Source organism: Aquarana catesbeiana, linkage group LG04, assembly GCF_042186555.1.
Source record: "Aquarana catesbeiana isolate 2022-GZ linkage group LG04, ASM4218655v1, whole genome shotgun sequence".
Lineage (NCBI taxonomy): Eukaryota > Metazoa > Chordata > Amphibia > Anura > Ranidae > Aquarana > Aquarana catesbeiana.
In genome coordinates, this window is record NC_133327.1 from 519,880,548 (window position 1) to 519,901,191 (window position 20,644).

At 41.2% G+C, this 20,644-nt stretch overlaps 1 protein-coding gene across 2 annotated transcripts in view; it reads right to left on the reverse strand.

Annotated features, from left to right (window-relative positions):
- Positions 1-20,644, reverse strand: part of PLEKHG1 (pleckstrin homology and RhoGEF domain containing G1) — a 345,448-nt gene that overhangs the window by 225,388 nt on the left and 99,416 nt on the right. The window contains exon 2 of one of the 2 annotated variants that reach the window (XM_073627781.1): positions 11,968-12,042. The exons of the other annotated variant lie outside the window; for it this stretch is intronic. Within the exon in view, the coding sequence (XP_073483882.1) occupies positions 11,968-12,016 (49 nt within the window). The 5' untranslated portion in view covers positions 12,017-12,042. The remainder of the gene's footprint in view (positions 1-11,967; positions 12,043-20,644) is intronic. 2 annotated transcript variants of the gene reach the window in all.

Here is a 20,644-nt window from a genome sequence, read left to right on the forward strand (position 1 = left end):
TAATACTTAGCAATCTTGTGCTTATGACCAATGTGGTTTGAGTTTACAGGGTGTAGTTACCTTTACTAGTTTCTGATAAAATGTTGTATTGTAAAATTATTGTTGGAGCATTTTGTCATTTTTTTATAATACTTTGTTAAACTTGTTTTAGTACATCAGAAAGCTTATAGCCCGGCTGAATATGTTCTAGATACATCAAAACAAAAGGTGTTCAAAGTCTTACAGATTGTTTTGTTTAGCAAGAAGTTACAGCCCAAGTAGAAAAGCCACAGCTCGGCCAGCATGCTGCAGAGAAGGATCCTTACCATAGGTGTGCGCAGCCTATTGCATTAGGGTGTGCACCCCAAAGCGCAAACACACATGCCTTTCTCTGCAGCCTCAGCTGAAAGGGGCAGTAAATGAATAGGAAGTGCTCTGTGCTGAGTGGCTTCCTATTCATTCACAAACGGAAGGTTAGTAAATACAGTTTACTATGCTTCAGTTGTGAATGGACACAGTGAGCGAGTGTGTTCACTGTGTTCAGTTCATTTAGAAAAGGATGGGGCCAGTAAATTACATATTTACTAGCCCCTTCCCCAGCTCTCCATCCTGAAACATTCCCCTCAGAAGCCGGGGGGAGAGGAGAGGAGTAGGGGGAATCGGCAATGCACATAGTGATTAGGGTGTGCCCAGGCACGCCTATGATCCTTACTTTATATGTAGAACCTGTGTTCTCTCTGCAGAGGTCTCACACACCCCTGGCTAAGTCAGAGCTAGGGCTCACCAATTAACCGGCAGTATGAGCTTTGTTGATTGCAAAGTGTGAGTCTTTGCACACCTTTTGTTTTGATGCACCTAGAATGTACTAATCTGATTTAAACTAAAATTCCAATTTGGGCTTAATTATACCTCAGGACCTGCTGATCACCTCGATTTTTTTAAAGGGAAGCTGCACTAGGAAAAATATGTAGGCAACCATTGCTGACCTCCTTAAAGCTGAATTCCAACTTTCTTTTCACTAGAATTGAATGGAATGATCAATCCCAGCATAGGTCATACCTCTGTACCATTTTGCTTCTGGGTTTAGTTGTGGATTTGTATCATGTGACTCTCTGTATATTCTGCTGATAGACTCTGTCCCTTCTACAGACACTTCCTGCAGCAGCTAGAGTCTGTAACACTCCCCTTTGTATTCTTTCAGAATCTGCAAATGATGAACCTTCCTTCACAGCTCTGATGGTGGGTGGGATTAAATGCATCCTAATTAGCATTCAGCCCCGCCCAGTCACTTCCCTACAGGAAGAGTCCAAGCCTCCCAAGTCCCGCCTTACAGATCACAGCATTATTAAAGAAGGAAACCCCCTTCATATGCAGCCTGTTCTAAAAGCTAGCTGTGCTGCTGCTGCTCAATTAAATACGCTGACCAGTGTGACCGGGGAGAGTCCACCCCCTCAGATCCCACTCTCCCAGAGCCCTGCTCTCTGTAAAGTGATTAATTTACTTCTGAAGGAAACACCTTCATAATAACCTGCCATAGCCCTTCCTTTGTAGCCTTGCAGTAAGTCATTATTGTTTGGGATGCTACAAAACAGGAATGACACAGGAGGAGGCATGACACATTTACACGTTTTACCACCCACATGAAGGCCCAGAAACACCCACAGTAATCCTAGGACCCACCCACATCAACTCCCACAACTGGTACAAGGGACTTCCATTGCCTGTCCTGAAACTACAGAGGCTCAAAGGATCATGGGATATGTAGTATCAGGACTGGAAAAGGAATGGAAACAGGAAGTCAGAGTGACATCACGGACACCGAAATCTGCTTTATACAGGAGGTAAGTTACATACAATCTGACAGCGGGGTTGTGATTCATTTACATGCACAATGCATCTGTTGTTTTGGGGAGGAAAAGCTGGAGTTCTTCTTTAAGACCCCCTTAAGAAAACACTAGTTAGCTGGCTGTCTGTGGTTTTGATTCTTCCTAAATCGGTGGCCAGCAACATGTGTGCAGATAAGAAAGTTGGGCTGAAAACAAATCACCTAATTCTCTGCCTTTTCTTTACAATTCTATTTGCCTTTTTAAGGATCAGAGAAAATTGGACTGCTACACTTTGTGTAAATATATAGAAACAATCTTAGAAAAAAAAGAGTTAACATTTTCTTTGCCTTTCTATAAATGCTAAATTTTCTACACTAATACCATTAATTAATATGGTCTGCAGCTGCTCTTGGCCTGGAAAGGACCCAGCTCTGACTTCTATTGTCCATGGCTGCCAATGTGGGAGGATGCCACAGGAAACCTTACTTGTACAAAGGCTTTTAAAGCTTACAAGACTGTGCTGTTACAATGATTGCGATGGCATCATTCTTTGTTATTTTGCAAGGATATAATAACAATAGCGGAACCCGCAGGAAATAAAATATGCATATGAGGACCAATATTTTGATTCTTATTCACATTATGGCGCACGCTTTGACAATGTTTATAAAAGTGTCTAATATTAAACTTTAAAAACTACAGAAAAAGAGTTTTGCTAGGATATTCTTTAAACATACAGTTAACTCACAGATACATATTTCTGTTATTATAATTATGACGTGGACTGTCCGCTGGTGACCAGGCAGACAGCTTACATGCCTTTTGCTGTCTTTGCAGTGAACACACTACTCAGGCAAAGCCTGTATATAGTCAGGGACAGGTACCGTAAAAATGTATACTTTTCTTAATGCAGTATATGTAATGCATTCGTTTTTATTTAGAGTTCACAATTTCCTAATCAAAATCATACATTTACCTATTATTATTTGTTCTAATTTTTAAAAAATCCATCCAATGCACCAACCTACATAGGAATACTTCTAACAACGTTTTTTTTCTATTTTCGAGCACACTCATCCACTATATTAATTTCTACAGTATATATATTTAATTTGTTTAATTACCTTGCATGCCTCTGCTAAAAATAATTTAGTGAACTGATGTTTTTTTAATGTTTTAAATATTAAAGAAAAAGTGTAGCCAAAGCTTTTTTGGCTGTACTTCTCCTATGGATCACAGGAGTGCAGGTCATTCCTGTGACTTGTTTTTAGCCGACAGCGGGCTAAAGCTCACTAACATCGCAGAGCTGGTCCAGGCTCTGAAAAGATCCTGACCATATGGTCAGTATCCACCCAAATGCCTGGACCGGCAGTTGGCTCAGCCTCTCAGTGAACCGCTGAGATCCTGAGCCAGTCGCTCCCAGCCATTCCACAGTCCAGTGCTCCGGTGAGCATTGGAGGGGCAGAGCAAAGAGCTGGTGACTGTCAGTCATTTATACAATTGGAAACTTGGAAGATTTTTTCTGCCTTTCTCCAAATCAGTCATGACTGAGTATATCTTTTGAATATAGTAGTGAAAGGATTGGTACTGGACTTTATAGTCACTGAGATACACAAAAATTATAGAAAAAAAATTGTTTTATTAACAAACTGATTCAAACAAGCACAGCCAGAGAGAGACTATTTTAACTGCAAATCGCCGTAGCCGTACGTCGATCTCTTCAATAGCTATAGTAGCACGACAGAGGAGCTGATGCGTATGGCCGGTGGCTGCGATGTCCGCTGGCCACCTGCGATTGCTCCACAGAGAGTCAGAATGGAGATATGTCAATGTAAACAAACAGATCCCCATTCTGACAGGGATGCGATCTCTCTGTACTCCCAATCAGTCCCCAGGGAACACATTAAACCCCTTGATCGCCCCTGTCATTTATACAGTAATTAGTGCATTTTTATAGCACTGATTGCTGTATAAATGTCACTGGTCCCAAAAGTGTCAAAAGTGTCCGATCTGTACGCTGCAATGTTGCAGTCCCACTAAAAATCGCTGATCACTGTCTTTACTAGTAAAAAAACAAAAATCATAATAAAAATGCCATAAATCTATCCCCTATTTTGTAGACGCTATAACTTTTGCGCAAACCAATCAATATACGCTTATTGTGATTTTTTTTTACCAAAAATATATAGCAGAATACATATTGGCCTAAACTGATAAAGCAATTATTTTTTGGGGGGGATATTTATTATGGGAAAAAGTAAAAAATATTGTTTTTTTTTTTTTCAAAATTGTCGGCCTTTTTTTGTTTATAGTGCAAAAAATAAAAAAACCGCAGAGGTGATCAAATACCACCAAAAGAAAGCTCTATTTGTTGGAAAAAAAGGACATCAATTTTGTTTGGGTACAGTGTCGCACGACCGCGCAATTGTCAGTTAAATTAACGCAGTGCCGAACTGCAAAAAAATGGCCTGGTCATTAAGGGGGTAAATTCTTCCAGTCCTTAAAGGGGTTGTAAAGGTTCGTGTTTTTTCACCTTAATGCATCCTATGCATTAACCTCCCTGGCGGTATGATTATGTCAGATTTTTGCGTCTCAAAGCAGTACAATTATTTTGCATAGAAATTTGGCATTTTATATTGTGGGCCTGTAATTCTTAGCAATAACACACTTAGATCTGTCCACCAAGAGTCTAGTAGATATCCCCGGTATGATGAAGTTTGAAACACAAAATCATAAATTATAATATAATAAATAAATGTAAATAATTATAAAAATATAATAATATAATAATAATAAAATTAATTTCCCCACGATTGACTATCACTCAATTCTGCAAGTGTTCTAATTTACTATCGCTGTTTTCTAGCTGGTCTAAAACCGCTTTTGACGTAAAGGGACGCTTTTTGGTTGCTATGGACAATCCCCAGTTTCCAGGCAGAAAGAACAGTATATATCATATAAAACTGCATGCAGGGCATAGGACAAAGCACTGGGGACAAAAGGGATGTGAAATAATTTCATACAGTAATGTAATCTGTAAGATTACAGTGTACTGTATGTTCTCTGATTATTCACTTTTTTGAATTTGCGGTTGGGCTCCGCCCCCAATGCGTCGCGGCGCTTGCAGGGAACAGAGCCTGGCACAGAGAGGCATCGGGCGGAGGACAGAGCCCACAGACACAGCGGGGGGACATCGCAGGATCCTGGGGACAAGGTAAGTATATCGCACCAGGATCCTGCAATGTAATCCCGAGTGTGGCTCGGGGTTACCGCTAATGGTGCTTAAATTTAACCCCGAGCCACACTCGGGAAAACCGCCAGGGAGGTTAAGGTAAAAAAACACCTGTCAGTGACCGGCCCCCCAGCCCCCCCGTTTTACTTACCTGAGCCCTCGAACTTGTCCCACAGGGATGCGCCGTCTCTCTGCTAGGGGGTTCTCGGCTGTTGATTGGATAGATTGACAGCACCGCAGCCATTGTCTCCCGCTGCTGTCAATCAAATCCAATGACGCCGCCACTGGGGGACAGGGCCGAGTCCTGCATTCGGCGTCTATGGATGCTGAATGCTGAAATAGGGAGCGCGACCGCAAGGTAACCTCAAGGCTTCTCTTAGGGGGTTATCTGATGTGGGGAGGAGCCGAGAGAGCCGCCGAGGGACCCCATAAGAGCAGGATCAGGGCCACTCTGTGCAAAACAAGCTGCACAGTGGAGGTAAGTATGACATGTTTGTTATTTGAAAAAAAAAATTACCTTTAATGTCACTTTAAGCGGTTAAAAAACTTTGCAAAGTAAAAATCGCCTATATGCTTTTGACAACACATAATCCAAGCACCAAGGGGTATACTTTACTACCATGACTATATCTTTTGTTGATTTTATAACACATCATGCAAGATATATTTACAAAATGAGCATATATGTGTCACCGGCGTAAAAAATCAATACAAAATATAAAATTAAGTTGCTGCAATCAAAAAGAACACCACTAGGTGAAAAAAGCTGCTGGGGGATTTTCGTCACGTCAATACGTCACTTCCGGGCTAGGCGAGAGCGAGGGTTGAAGCCCAAGCTGGGTGCAAACGAGGCTAGCACCACACGCCGGCACGGAAATCACACAACGCCATCTCTACACCCATCATTAACTGCTGGAATAGCTTGGTGCCGGCTTACGGGCACCTTGAAATGAGGACATGGTTCATATATAACGCATTGGGGTCAGCAAAGAAACGGTGCAGGTGGTGTGGTTATCCCTACTGAATGAACCAAAGGCGCAGTGTTCATTGGCATCTGGTGAGTGGCTAATCCAGGTGGTGGTGGTCTTGTCACGCAAGTGGTGAAAGTGTCACGAAGAGTCACGGATAACACACATTGTAAATTTAAAGGAAGGATTTATAGAAATCTCTTCAACTATTGCACACTGCACTTTTCACATGAATTTGGACATTACAGTATGGATACTTATGTTATATATTAATTGTTGTATTTATTTATGTTGAAATATATTTAGTAGGGTGGAAAATTGGGGTACTGTTTCATGTGATATAGGGTCTTGGGGGCTAAAATGTTTGTACAGGTATGAAATTTAATAGAGAGGTGTATCCAAAGTAAAGTAGCGCATTCAACACATATATTTTAAGATATATTTACATTATATGGCAAAAAATGGTGGACACTTGACCTTAATACTTAAAGTATATGAACTTGTTGGACATTCCATTCCAAATACATGTGCGCAAAATCAAGCACATACAGTAGCCATGCAATCTCTATTGACAAACATTAGAAAACAAAGACATTTTAGACAAATCTGTACTCCACTTTATGACTTAATGGGCCAAATTGATGAGTGACCCTGTATTCTTCAAATGTATTTCATTGGGTGGTCTGGAGTCATGCTTATACCCTTGTAAACCTGGAACAGTCATGTGCTTTACAACAGAAATGAGTTCTCTCTGCTATTCTCCTCATTTCTTTCTCAATGTCAGAATGATGTATGTGTCTGTTGCTATGGTTCATCAAGAAACAAAACTAACACAATCATTAAAGTAACAGCAGTTGTAAACTGAGCTGTCAGAAAGATGTACCGTCATTTTTACACATGTATACTCATGTTAACCATCTTAAAATCTCTAAAGCCCTAGTGCAAAGATTAAAATCAGTTTTCAAATCTCCAGTTGGGGGCTGTATTTATCACCAGTACCAGACTGGCTCTCTGTAGGCTCCCCTGTGGAATCTCCAGTGTTAAAGGCATAGTTCACTTTTTTTTTGCAAAAAAATTAACCATGTCAGCTTTGGAAGGTTTTACCCCCTTCATGACCAGGCCATTTTTGCTATTTGGCACTGTGCTACTTTAACTGGTAATTGCGTGGTCGTGCAACACTGTACCCAAACAGAATTTATATCATTTTTTTTCTACACAATAACAGCCTTCTTTTGGTAGTATTTGATCACCTCTGTTTTTTGTAATTACTGTATTATTATTATTATATAAAGGAAAACAGACCAAACATTTAGAAAAAATGTGTTACATAGTTACATAGTAGGTGAGGTCGAAAAAAAGACACAAGTCCATCAAATCCAACCTATGTGTGTGATTATATGTCAGTATTATATAAATGCTATAAAACATATCTAATAACAAAATGTAAAAAAATTACATTTCTTCATACATTTTGGGCAAAATGTATTCTGCTGCATGTCTTTGGTTAAAAAAAAATCCCTGTAAGTGTATATTGATTTGGTTTGTGTGAAAGTTATGATATATATATATATATATACTGGATTTTTTTTTTATACTACTAATGTCAGTGATCAGCGACTTATAATGGGACTGTGATAGTGCGGCAGACAATCTGACACTAACTGACACTGAGTGGGAACTGACTAACTGCCACTGACATCATCAGTGACACTAATTCAGTGATCAGTGATAATGCTATACACTATACTAATGGCACTGGCTGGGAAGAGGTTAACATCTCGGGTAATCAAGGAGTTACACATTTACCTAACAAGTGTTAATTTGTGTAATGTGTGCTGCATTTTACTAAAGATCTCTTTATTTGTTATCCCTAAAGAAAAATGATCCTCGGCTCGCTGTCTCTAGAGGCGGCGGATCGGGGAGAGGCTGCAGTAGTGGGAACATGTTTCATGTTCCACCCTAAAAATGGATGGAACGTGAAACATGTTACAGAAGGTGAACTTATCCTTTAATAAATGCATCCACATAAATGAAATAAAGAATGTGCATTTATTAGATTTTTCCATTTAAGCTTGCAAAAGCATTGCAACTGCGAGCTGTGTATCACAGGTGTAATGCATGGATGGTTTCATAATTGGGGTTGTGCAATGTGACCATGTTTCATGTTACACTCTAAATATGAGTTTAACATTTTACATGGTTAGGAAGGTGGAATATGCTTTTACAGAGTATGAAGGTCAGAGGTCACCCTGCACCCTGCACTGATAACTGCACTAAAGCTATTGTTTACATGTGATTACACATTTTGACAAACACACATGCATTATTTTTGAGCAGTCTGTGATATTGGGCTGTATCTGAATATGAAACTTTAGTTGGAATTTATAACTGCTCTTGCATTATCCAAGTCAACCCCCTCATGTAAACGTGTCCCACTTCAAGCCTCATTCATATTGCATAGTGGGATATAGACAGATGTTGGGAAGCAGTATATCCTCCGACCTGAAGCTGGCACTGTGCTTTTTCTTCAGGCTGGCAGGGGACCAATGATGACTAGTTTATCACCTGCTATGAGCTCAAGGTAGCCATCTTGGGTGGGACAGCTTATTAGGTTTTATATATAAGACCCCTTTCACACTGGGGCCACCCGTGCATTAGCGGTAAAGCGCTGCTCATTTTAGCGGTGCTTAACTGCAGTTTAAGTGTCGCTTTTGCGTCACTTTTTGTCCGCTTTTAGCACCAAAAAGGGGTTAAAAACTCCGTGTTGCATCGCTTTTCTGGCGCTTCAGAAGCGCTGCTCTTTTATTGTTATGGGCAGGGGCGTGTTGTATACAGCGCTCCCAGACTGCCCCAAAGATGCTGCTTGCAGGACTTTTTCTAATGTTCCGCAAGCGCACCGCTCGGGTGTGAAAGCGCCCATTGCAGAGAGGGGAGGCAGTTTTCAGGCGCTTTAAGGGCACCTGAAAATTGCCTCAGCGTGAAAGGGGTCTTAAGGTAATCATTAGGTAATCATTGTCTTTCACACTTCAATGTATGGAAAAACATCCTCTAAACTGCACTTATCTGAAGTAAAATTGCTTTGGATTCCACTTACTTTCCTTATTGAACAGTTAGGCCTCCTGTACACTAAGGCTGATAAACTCACGTTTTTGTGAGTTTAGGCATTTTTTTTTAACAGCCCTTAAACTCCCCTCTGTGTTATCCTATGTGTCCATGCACACATGGAAGTTTTTTGAAGTTTATCAGCAGGGGAGCTTATGGGCTGTTGTCTGAACGCCCTAAAATCGCATTCAAGAGCAGTTCTTCTGACCACAAAAAACGATGAACGCTGAAAAAAGCGCTTTCCTGCCAGCAATCCGACATCCAGAAAGACTTTTTGGAAACGTCCTGTGTGCATGGGACCCAAAATAGATTGTAAAGGTATTTAAAAAAAACAAAAAACTTCTCTATTCTTACCTGCTCTGTGCAAAACAATTAGACAGATTATCCACGAACCTCCTCTTTTTGGGTCCCCCGCCGGGGATCCTGGCTCCTCCTCTCTGTCCAGTGCCCCCATGGGATGCTGCTTCCCATGGGGACACTTGGCATTGACACTGACAACAGGACTCAGCCTTGCCTCCCACTCCCTTGTCACTGGCTTTGTTTGACAGCACTGGGAACCAATGGCTGCTTGGGGATGGTGCAAAGTCAGCAGATGATCATACTGTCTGGAAAAACTGGCTTTATGGATGTATGTCATGCATAAAGTGTGAGGTGGAGGTGGTGGACGAGGTGGACATGCAAGGAAAATAAAAAACAGCATTTTAGCTTGCACATGATTGGATGATAAAATCAGCAGAGCTTCCCCTCATTTCAGATTTACCCCTCAGATTTACAGCGATTGCACTTCCACGTGCACTTGCAGTGCAAAGTGGATTTGCCTTTCGTAAATAACCCCCATTGCCTGTCCCCCTCAGATCTAAAGCGACTGCACTTCCAAGTGCACCTCCAAGTGCACTTGCAGGGCACTTCTAGTGCAAAGTGGATTTGCCTTTAATAAATCAACCCCATAGACTACTGCTTCACAACACCATGGGGGTTAATTACGAAAGGCAAATACACTTTGCACTACAAGTGCACTTGAAAGTGCACTTGGAAGTGCAGTCGCTTTAAATCTAAGGGGAAGATCTGAAATGAGGGGAAGCTCTCTTGATTTTATCATCCAATCATGTGCAAGCTAAAATGCTGTTTTTTATCTTCCTTGCATGTCCCCCTTGGATCTACAGCGACTTTACTTCCAAGTGCACATTAAGTGCACTTTCATGTGCACTTGCAGTGCACTTGTAGTGCAAAGTGGACTTGCCTTTAGTAAATAACCCCCCATGTCACTTGTGACATTTTAATAAAGTTCTAGCAAATGGAAGAAAAAACATTTGCCTTTAGTAAATAACCCCCCATGTCACTTGTGACATTTTAATAAAATTCTAGCAAATGGAAGAAAAAACATAGGGGGTTATTTACTAAAGGCAAATCCACTTTGCACTACAAGTGCAAACTACAAGTGCAAAGTGCACTTGAAATTGCACTGAAAGTGCACTTGGAAGTACAGTAGCTGTAGATCCAAGGGGGACATGCAAGGAAAATAAAAAACAACATTTTAGCTTGCACATGATTGGATGATAAAATCAGCAGAGCTTCCCCTCATTTCAGATCTATCCCTCAGATTTACAGCGACTGCACTTCCAAGTGCACTTTGCACTTGTAGTTTGCACTTGTAGTGCAAAGTGGATTTGCCTTTCGTAAATAACCCCCATTGCAAGACTTTATATTTCAATGATGTTTCATAGGCCTCATTAAAAAAAAAACATTTAGAAATACATGGCACAAATATGCAAAACATTTAAAATGGTTGTAAACCCTCTCATGTACTCAGTGACGTGAATAGCCTCAGATGAAACAAATCCTCCTACAAAAATTTTACTTATTTATCTGAAGTCTTCTCTTTTGTACATCCCTTCGAAAGTGCAGATTTTAGATTAAATCCTTCTGTATTTTCCTGTATCCCAGAGGAGGGGTGGAGAGCTCCATTTAGAGATCTGAGACACTGTGTGAGCTGATTGGAGGAAAGGAACACACCCCCTCCACATAGTAGAAGAACTGTATTCTGAATAGACAAGCTGTGTGTTGAGCTCTCCTCCCCAAATTTTATCTCATGTGTCTGCAAAACTTCTCAGAAGTGACTCTGCTGATAATATGACTGAGGTTTACAACCACTTTAAAGCGGAGTTCCATTTAAAAGTGGAAGCTCTGCTTATCTGCCTCCTCCCCCTCACATTTGGCACCTTTCGAGAGGGGGAGCAGGTACCTGCCAAAAACAGGCACCCGTCCCCTACTTATGGGAGACCTCGCCGCAGGAAGTTCAGCCCCCCTCCTCCTTCCTCCTCTGCCAGGCCATTCAGAAAGCACAGCGCCTGCTTAGTAGGGAACCGGCTGTGAAGTCGAAAGGCTTCACTGCCGGTCTCCCATACAAGGAATGGTGGCGGCAGCACCCGAGAGCCGATGGACGCTTGGGGTGTCGACATGGCAGGCTCCCTGGACAGGTAAGTGTCCATATATTAAAAGTCAGAAGCTACAGTATTTGTACCTGCTAACTTTTAATTTTTGGAGGGGAGGAGGGGGGCTAGAGCTCTGCTTTAAGTATATTTTATTGAAAAAAATTATATGTTTTGATTGTAAAGACCTTTTGATTTCCTAGTTTACAATCGAATGGAAAAGAACATAACATATCTAGCAGAAATGAAAAGTAAAATTGTCCTGTGGAAATTGCCTTTAACATGAGAGCTTAATAAAGAAACATAATGAAACAAACTGAAGCTCTAGACTAGAGTTTAAAATGCCTCCCAGAAACTATGCAATGTTCTATTGTACTGCAGTGCAACTAGGAAACAGAAAGACTTCTTTCCATTGGCAACATAATACTCACCTTCATTCTGCGATGTGGTTTCTGTACCCTCTGGTGTTTTATCTGGCATCTCTGCTGAGACCTGGTTGGCAATACCTGCAGGACAAAAAGAATGGAAAGGATTCTCATACGCAGCCAAGACATTCCAGTTAAAGGACACCTTTACACAGAGCTAAGGCTAATGTTTCAGGATAGATTTCCATTAATTTTCCCTTTTTTTTGTTTTGGGCCTTTGGATACTGAAAGAGCTGTCCCAGTCATTTAAGATGTGTATAAGTATAGCTGACAGGGAAAAAACAGAAAGCTCTACAGCAATTGAATTAAATTGCCCACAGATCACACATGCATGAAAAAGACAAGCTCTGTGAAAAGTGAAATGACAATTGGAGTCCATTTTTGCTTTGACTTTTTTTTTAGTCAGATTTTTTCTTCATTAATTATAAAATTAAACTTAGACTAGAGCAAACTAATCTATGATTTTTATTTTATGTGCAAACTGTTTGAACAAGGTATCTCATTGTTACTAAAAGACAATACTTTTGGCTTGCCCATGATCACCTTTAGGCTCAGTTTCAACTAGTGCGACTTGTCATGTGACTTTGGACACATAAAGTCACAGCCCTTTGATTTCAATGGCACCCGTTCCAATCTATGTAAATTAAAGTATATTTAAAGGTTAGTTTAAAAAAAACAAAAAAACAAAACAAACATGTCATACTTACCTCCTGCCTCTTCTGGGGTCACTCAGTGGTGCTTCTGGCTCCTCCTCTTCTCAAGTGCCCCTGTGGAGAGCCGCTCTCCCTCGAGGCACTCGTGAGGGTGCGCTCTGTGTCCTGCTGCTGCGTCCATTGACACAAACAGCAGGACTCGGCCCTGCCCCCCAGCTCCTGTGTCATTGGATTTGATTGACAGCAGCGGGAGCCAAAGGCTGTGCTGCTATCAATCTATCCAATCGGGACCCGAGACACCGGCTAGAGCTGGTGTGCTCATCCAGGTCACTGGAAAGAGCGGGTTCAGGTAAGTAAAAGGGGGGCTCTGGGGGGCTGCTGCATCACAGAGGGTTTTTCACCATAATGCATAGAATGCATTAAGGTGAAAATCCTCGGGCGTTTACAACCCCTTTATAGTTGCAACAACTTTGAAATGGTTACTGCAGTACTTTGATGCGACTTTTGATGCAACTTTGATCCAGAGACTGGATTGGTTGGAATAAAGTTGCACTCAAAGTCGCATCCAAGTCGCACTCTAAATCACGCAACTTTGGGGTCGCAATAGTGGAAACGTAGCCTAATGCCGCGTACAGACGGTCGGAATTTAGGCCCGCAAAAGACAGATGAGAGTTTTTCATCGGAAAATGCGACCGTGTGTATGATCCATCAGCAAAAGATTGAGAGCATGCTCTCAATTTTTCGGTCGGGAAAAGTTCCTATTCGAAAATGCGATCGTCTGTGACAATTCCGACGCTCAAAATCCCTACGCATGCTCGGAAACAATTTGACGCATGCTAGAAAGCATTGAACTTCATTTCCTCGGCTCGTCGTAGTGTTGTACGTCACCGCGTTCTTGACGGTCGTAATTACAGCAAACTTTTGCGTGACCGTGTGTATGCAATGCAAACTTGAGCGGAATCCCGTCGGAAAAGCCGTCATATCTTTTTCCGACGAGAAAAACGATCGTGTGTACGCGGCGTAAGTGTCTTTACTGTATTAAATCTGGCTGCATTACAATAAACATTTAGGAAAACTGACAAATGTCCCTTATTTTGAGGGGCTGTCCATCTTTTGAGACCTAATAATTCTGTCTCCTGTGCAGCATCAGTTGCCCCTCATTTGATCTGATGTATAACTCTTATACAGAATGTACTTACTTTATTATCAAAAGTGTAATTACTGCATTTGTTATTCTGAAATACCAATATAAAGGACAATAGAAGTAAAAAAACACCTGTTTAGCGAATAATTTTCTTCTGTATATTAGATCTTTGTGATACATGTAACCTGGGCAGTGTCAGGGACATGTCCTTTACCTACATACTGTGAGCTAAAAGATATCCCACTTTCATTTTGGAAAGTTAAGCTTGGTATACACATACAGTAGAGTTTTTTATGCAAAAAAAAAAAAAAAAAAAATACTCACAGATCCCCGCAACCATACAAGAGATGTGGATGCAGGGGTCTCCCCCACTGCACTATTGTATTCTGACAACAAGGATTCCCCTTAATCAGAATACACACACACAATTGCCACAGCCATTGTGTCAGGAAACTAATATTTGTGCAGCTAATGCTTGTGCACATTCTTATACAGCTAATGCTCTAGCGCATGTACCAGCTCACATATGGCAAGTAACCGGCGTGCACACCTGCCTAGTTAAAGGAGACCCTTGTGTGCTAATCGCTAGATGTTCTTCAGTTACCTATGATCTGTGTTCCTGCTCTTGTTGTCTGACCTCCCATTGCTGACCCTGGCTTGCCTCTGACTATGCTCTGTCTTTCCAGTATTGACCTCGGCCTGCTGCTTGACTACATTTACTCTGCTCCTCCTATTCCGGCTTGGCTACTGACTATGTCCCTGCTATCCATCCATGCTGACCCTGGCTTGCCATCTGACCATGCACATTTTTATACAACTAATGCTCTAGCGCATGTGCCAACTCACATACAGCAAGTAACCAGCTTGCCCACCTGCGCACACTCAATCCTGGGAATGGCACCAAGCGGCCTATTTAAAGGAGACCCTGATGTGTGCTAATCACTAGATGTTCTTCAGTTTCCTATGACCTGTGTTCCTGCGCTTTTGCTCTTGTTGTCTGACCTCCCATTGCTGACCCTGGCTTGCCTCTGACTATGCTCTGCTGTCTTTCCAGTATTGACCTTGGCCTGCTGCTTGACTACGTTTACTCTGCTCCTCATATTCCTACTTGGCTGCTGACTATGTCCTTGCTATACATCCATGCTGACCCTGGCTTGCCATCTTACCATGTCCTTGATCTTGACAAGTACCTTCACCTGCCGTCGCAGTCTCCGTATTGAGTTTCCAAGGTCCAGTTTCTGGTACCATCCTGCGGACTTCCATCCTCAGTCCACTTCTGGTGTGCCTCCATTGTTGCTGGCTACAGTCCAGAGACTACTGCTACCTGATTATCAGCACCCTTGCTGCTCGGACCAGAGCTACAAGGAGAAGCCCTCTCGTCACTTTGGCTTCTAACTAAAGTACTTGACACATTGGCTGCAGCGGCTGATCAAGTGCTGATTTTCCAGCAGGACCGTTCGACAGAAGCTGTTCATTAGACCAGCTTCTCTTGAACAGAGATGGGAACACACACATCAAAATTTGTCCAGTTCCTGCTGAATTTTATGTATATCCTGCTTTAGGAGGTATGCCCTGAGGCTGTGTGCTGGAAAATGTCTCCCAATCACTGTTTGTTTATGTATATGCTGAGGCTGTAATTTGGTGCAGCTGTGCCTGGTAGCCAATCAGCTTCTCACTGCAACTTGTTCAATTAAAGCGGAGTTCCACCCATTTTTGCAAGTTGCTTTCATGCACATGCTCATCCATAGTGCAGTCCTAAATGGATATTCTTTTTTTTTTCATTATGTCTGATTACCTGTATTATAAATGTGTTGGCGGCAGTTCTGGCCTGGCCACTTAGGCGATGTCGTCATCAGGCGGTTCCCTTGGACTCTTGGGATATCGGCATCATCAATCCCAGGAGCCTAAGGAAATCAACTGATTCTCTTTTGATTGACAGGTTGTCATAACAACGGGGTGGGAATTTCCGCTGCCCTGCCATTGTTATGGGAACCTGCAATCAACAAACTGCGCCGCGCAGTGTCATTACTGCGCAGGCACAATTTCAGGAGGTGCTAATCCCAGAAATAGACACGAGCGGGCTTCAGATGCCCAGAACTGCGATGGCCCCTGCCTGCTCCTGAGATCGGGACATTTTTTACAGATTAAAAAAAAAACAAAAAACCACATAATACATTTGGAACAGTATCCAAATAGTAATGTGCAATCTGAGCCAATCATGGGGGTGCTTTTAGGAAAAAACTGATTATGGTGACTGGAGCTCCGCTTTAAGCTTTAACAAAAAACCTGAAAGCTAATGGGTTTTTATGCAGAGCTGCACCAGATGTAGAACTTTCCAGTTATAGTAAATCAGCCACTGTGTTCAGGAACAGCTCTGCACACAACCTCAACACTGTCAATTACATGCAATGAAAGGACTGGGAAGAAAGGAGCAGAAGGCAGTCAGAATGAAAAGAATGGACACACCCAAAAGTTTCAGATTATTCCATGTTTCCCCATGCCTGTAATTAAAGAATAACTAAATCTAAGAACAAAAATGCAATAAGTTGCAGCTTACAGTCCTTAGATCTGCTGGCTGCCTTTGTTTTCTTTTTTTCAAGATATGAACATTTTCAGCAAATACAGAAAATACCTTTTGATCTAGCCTGAAATGCCGTCTCCTTGCCCTTCCTGTGCGCTGCACCTAAGAATGTCTTTCTTCCTAACTATCTTCTATAAACTACCTATTGCCCTGCCCACCATGTAATGGAGATAAAGAAATGAGGACATGTTTGTAGTCCATATCACAAGAGCAGCCTAAGCTGACAACCATGTTTCCCTCTATAGATCAGTGTTATGCCCCGTACACACGGTCAGACATTGATCGTACATTCCAACAACAAAATCCTAGGATTTTTTCAGACGGATGTTGGCTCAAACTTGTTTTGCATACACACGGTCACACAAAGTTGTCTGAAAATCCGATCGTTCTGAACGCGGTGATGTAAAACACGTACGTCGGCACTCTAAACGGGGCAGTAGCCAATAGCTTTCATCTCTTTATTTATTCTGAGCATGCGTGGCACTTTGTGTGTCGGATTTGTGTACACACAAACGGAAATTCCGACAACGGATTTTGTTGTCGGAAAATTTTATAGCCTGCTCTCAAACTTTGTGTGTCGGAAAATCTGATGAAAAATGTGTGATGGAGCCTACACACGGTCGGAATTTCCGACAACAAGGTCCTATCACACATTTTCCATCGGAAAATCTGACCGTGTGTACAGGGCATAAGAGTGAAATGGCCACTCAGGGACATGAAATGTGTTATTTGCAGGATTATCAGGTGACAATAATACAAAAGAGGATTGAAAAAAGAAAATGAATGCACCCACAACAACAAGGACTAGTGTACAGCAATATTTTACATTTGTGGTTTTGGGTTTAAATATAGTCTAAAGTAGCATTGCTGTGTCCTGTAGTGGAGCAGGGGCCAGGCGATGGAAGCACAGCATGTGACAAGTGCATACAAAAGTACTATTACATTTCTAAAAAAAAATATTATGTCAGGTCTGGTGACAGGGTCTCTTTAAAAATGTAGAGCCAAGCTTGGCCAGTTATGACAGTGGAGGGAGTTGGGATCCCCTAGCTGGGGTCAAAAACAGTAGAGAAAATCTGAAAGTATTTGAGTTTTGTAACATGCCACACAAAAAGAAGAATGCATTTTGTGGGGTTATTGCTGCTTAACAAAGTCCCTGCATATATTTTATATCTTTTTCTTATCATAAAACTAATTTTGTTCATCTCAGTGGCAGACAAGCTAAAACAAATCTCCCTCTGAGAATATATGGTGGTCTCTATCGCTCTATCGTAACTATAGTATTATGTACATTTAGCTGGTACTGAATTATTATAAATTGGTATGAGATTCGAAAAGCTGGCCCTTATTTTTATTATTTAAAAAAAAATAAAAAAATACTACGCTTGAAATTAAGTGAATCATTCACACATACTGCAGCTGTCACCCTGCGATTTCTCAGCATTTGTTTTTATACTCATAAAATTATAACTAAATAAGTATTTCAGAAAAGCCGGAAGAACTGGAAATTACTTTTGTGGAAATTACTCTTTTTGGCAAAATTAGAAAATAGTATGCTGGAGAATGACAATTTCAATAGAATGAAATAAATAATGTATTTATAATCAAATGTATGTAATGAATTGTAATCTACATGATGATACTTATGAATTGGATATGACTGTCTTGAAAAATAAAGTAAAAAAATATATATATTTTGTAGGCGCCAAGACTCACTTTTAGACATGAAGCCCATAGATTCTATGTGTGAACTTCATTTAAAATCCTATCTATATTCTGGCCACAACACAAGTTGGCAGTAATCCCCAACTTGATCATCTCTCCTCAGTCCAATGCCCAGTGTGACCCTTGTTTACTCTATTCCTCTTGCATTATAGTCTGGCTCTATCCTTTTACCATCTCTCCTTCCACATAGTTTGCTTCTTACAGGTCACTTAGTTTAATGTCACATAGACATCCATGGTTTAGGTAAATCAAGGGGCTCCAAACTTTCTAAACAAAGGGCCAGTTTACTGTACGTCAGACTTTAGGGGGCCGGACTGTGGTCAGTGGGAGTAGAAAATGCACTGGAGTCAGTGGGTATAAGCAATGTCTCAGGTTTGGTGGTCAGTGGGATTAAAAAATTACATGGCGACTGTGCCTAGTATGTAGAGAAATAGTGCCCTATCATTGGTATTGGAGGGAGGAATAGGGATCCAATGTTGGTGTCAGTAGGAAGAATGGTGCCCAATTGTTTAATTCAGTGGGAGGAATAGTGCCCTATTGTCTGTATCAGTAGAAGGAATAGTGCCCCATCTTTGGTGTCAGTGGAAGGAATGGTGCCTCATCAGTGGTGTCAGTGGAAGGACTAGTGCTCCACTGGTGGAGTCGGTGTAAGGAATGGTGTCTCATCAATGGTGTCAGCCTGAGAAATAGTGCCTCATATCAGTGAGAAGAACAGTGCCCCTAGGGCCGAATAAAGGCAAGCAAAGGGCCATATTTGGCCCGCAACCGTGGTGTGGAGATCACTGGTTTAAATGATACTATTTTTCATGGACAATATCATTTAAAATCCAATATATCTGGTTTCCTGTTCTCAGTTTTCTTATGAACCAATGAATCCTGTACTTGACATTTTCTCTTCCATCAGTTCTCATGTTTTAAGCTGTATCTTTTTAGTTTGTTTTTCCAAGGAAAATATAATATTTATAACGTAACAAAATTGCTTAAAAGCAAGAGTTTTAAATTTTGAATCCAAGTAAGAAACGGCTGCACTTCACGTGAGTTCCAAATAATGTTTATTGGGATATCCAAAGTGACACCAAAGGACACCAGTAGTGGTCTAGGTATACGTGTTTCACACAATAAAGATAATCATTGAGTAAACACATCTTCATTGTGTGAAATGCGTCTACCTAGACCACTACTGGTGTCCTTTGGCGTCACTTTGGATGTCCCAATAAACATTATTTGGAACTCACGTGAAGTGCAGCCATTTCTCACTTGGATGTTGTATCACAAAGGTAAACCAGGGCTGGCAATCATGAGTATGTTTCATTGGGCTTATTGATTGCACCTGGAGCGGTGAGTTCTCTTCACTTTGGGGGTTATTTACTAAAGGAAAATCCACTTTGCACTGAAAGTGCACTTGAAAGTAAAGTCGCTGTAGATCCGAGGGGGACATGCAAGGAAAATAAAAAACAGCATTTTAGCTTGCACATGATGGATGATAAAATCAGCAGAGCTTCCACTCATTTCAGATCTACCCCTTAGATTTAGAGCGACTGCACTTTCAAGTGCACTTGCAGTGCAAAGTGGATTTGCCTTTTGTAAATAACCCCCATTTAATTTTTAAAATTTTGAAAGTTACATAAAAAAAATAACTTACAATTTAACAAATACTTTGCCCAAAATTCCCCACAGGGTGCCTGTGTGACCAATCAGCAGGAAGCAATACTGTCACAGGGGTGGGGAAAGGGTCCCTAGGCCTGTGTAGAAACCAGAGTGATTTTGATTGCTTTTCCTTTGACACCTGCAGGTAAGTAGAGCAGCAGGGGAGTGAAGGAAACGTAAGTATGAGCAGTTGTGGGGAAGAGGGCGATGGTGGCATTACAAAAATAAATCTGTGCTCTGCTATGTAGGCAAAGCAATAGTTCTATTTTAGGTAAACACTGGAACAATAACTCAAAAGATGTGCTTGCTGGAAATTTACTTTACTTTCCCTAAGTCAAAAGAAGCTCAAGTGAGCTCTGCAAGTCCTTTACAGTTCTAGTGAAGTGGCACTTGCAGGTCAACATATAATATCAAAATGATGGTTGATCACCTTTTTCTAATTCTAAATATCAATTTCAACTCATTCGTGAGTTTGAGAATAAAGTTTTCTTTCAAATAGCTAATGACATCATGCACAACAAAGCCTGTATGTTAGATGTAAATGATTAATGTTCAAAGGCATAAACTACTGCCTCAGGATATTTTGAGTGCTTACTCATTCTGCAGTATCCACTGTATGGCTTGTATATGCGTGTTTGTGCATTATCTACAATCACTGAAGGACATATATCAATCAATAAAATGCACTGCACTGTTTTATGTCTTGATTTTAAAAGGGCTGATGTACAGTATATGTATAATTTTAGATAATATTTCAAAGTGTGCCATGATAGAGATACAAGGGTTGTCGTGGTAGACCTCTTTTTTGAGCTAGCTGCCTAACAAAGACACAAACAGGCCATAAAAACCATAATTTATTTGTTGGCTATCTCTAGGAGCATTGGGAGTACCAGGCTGCTCCTAGATGTCAGGTAGTTCAGAGTGTAGGAGCAAAAA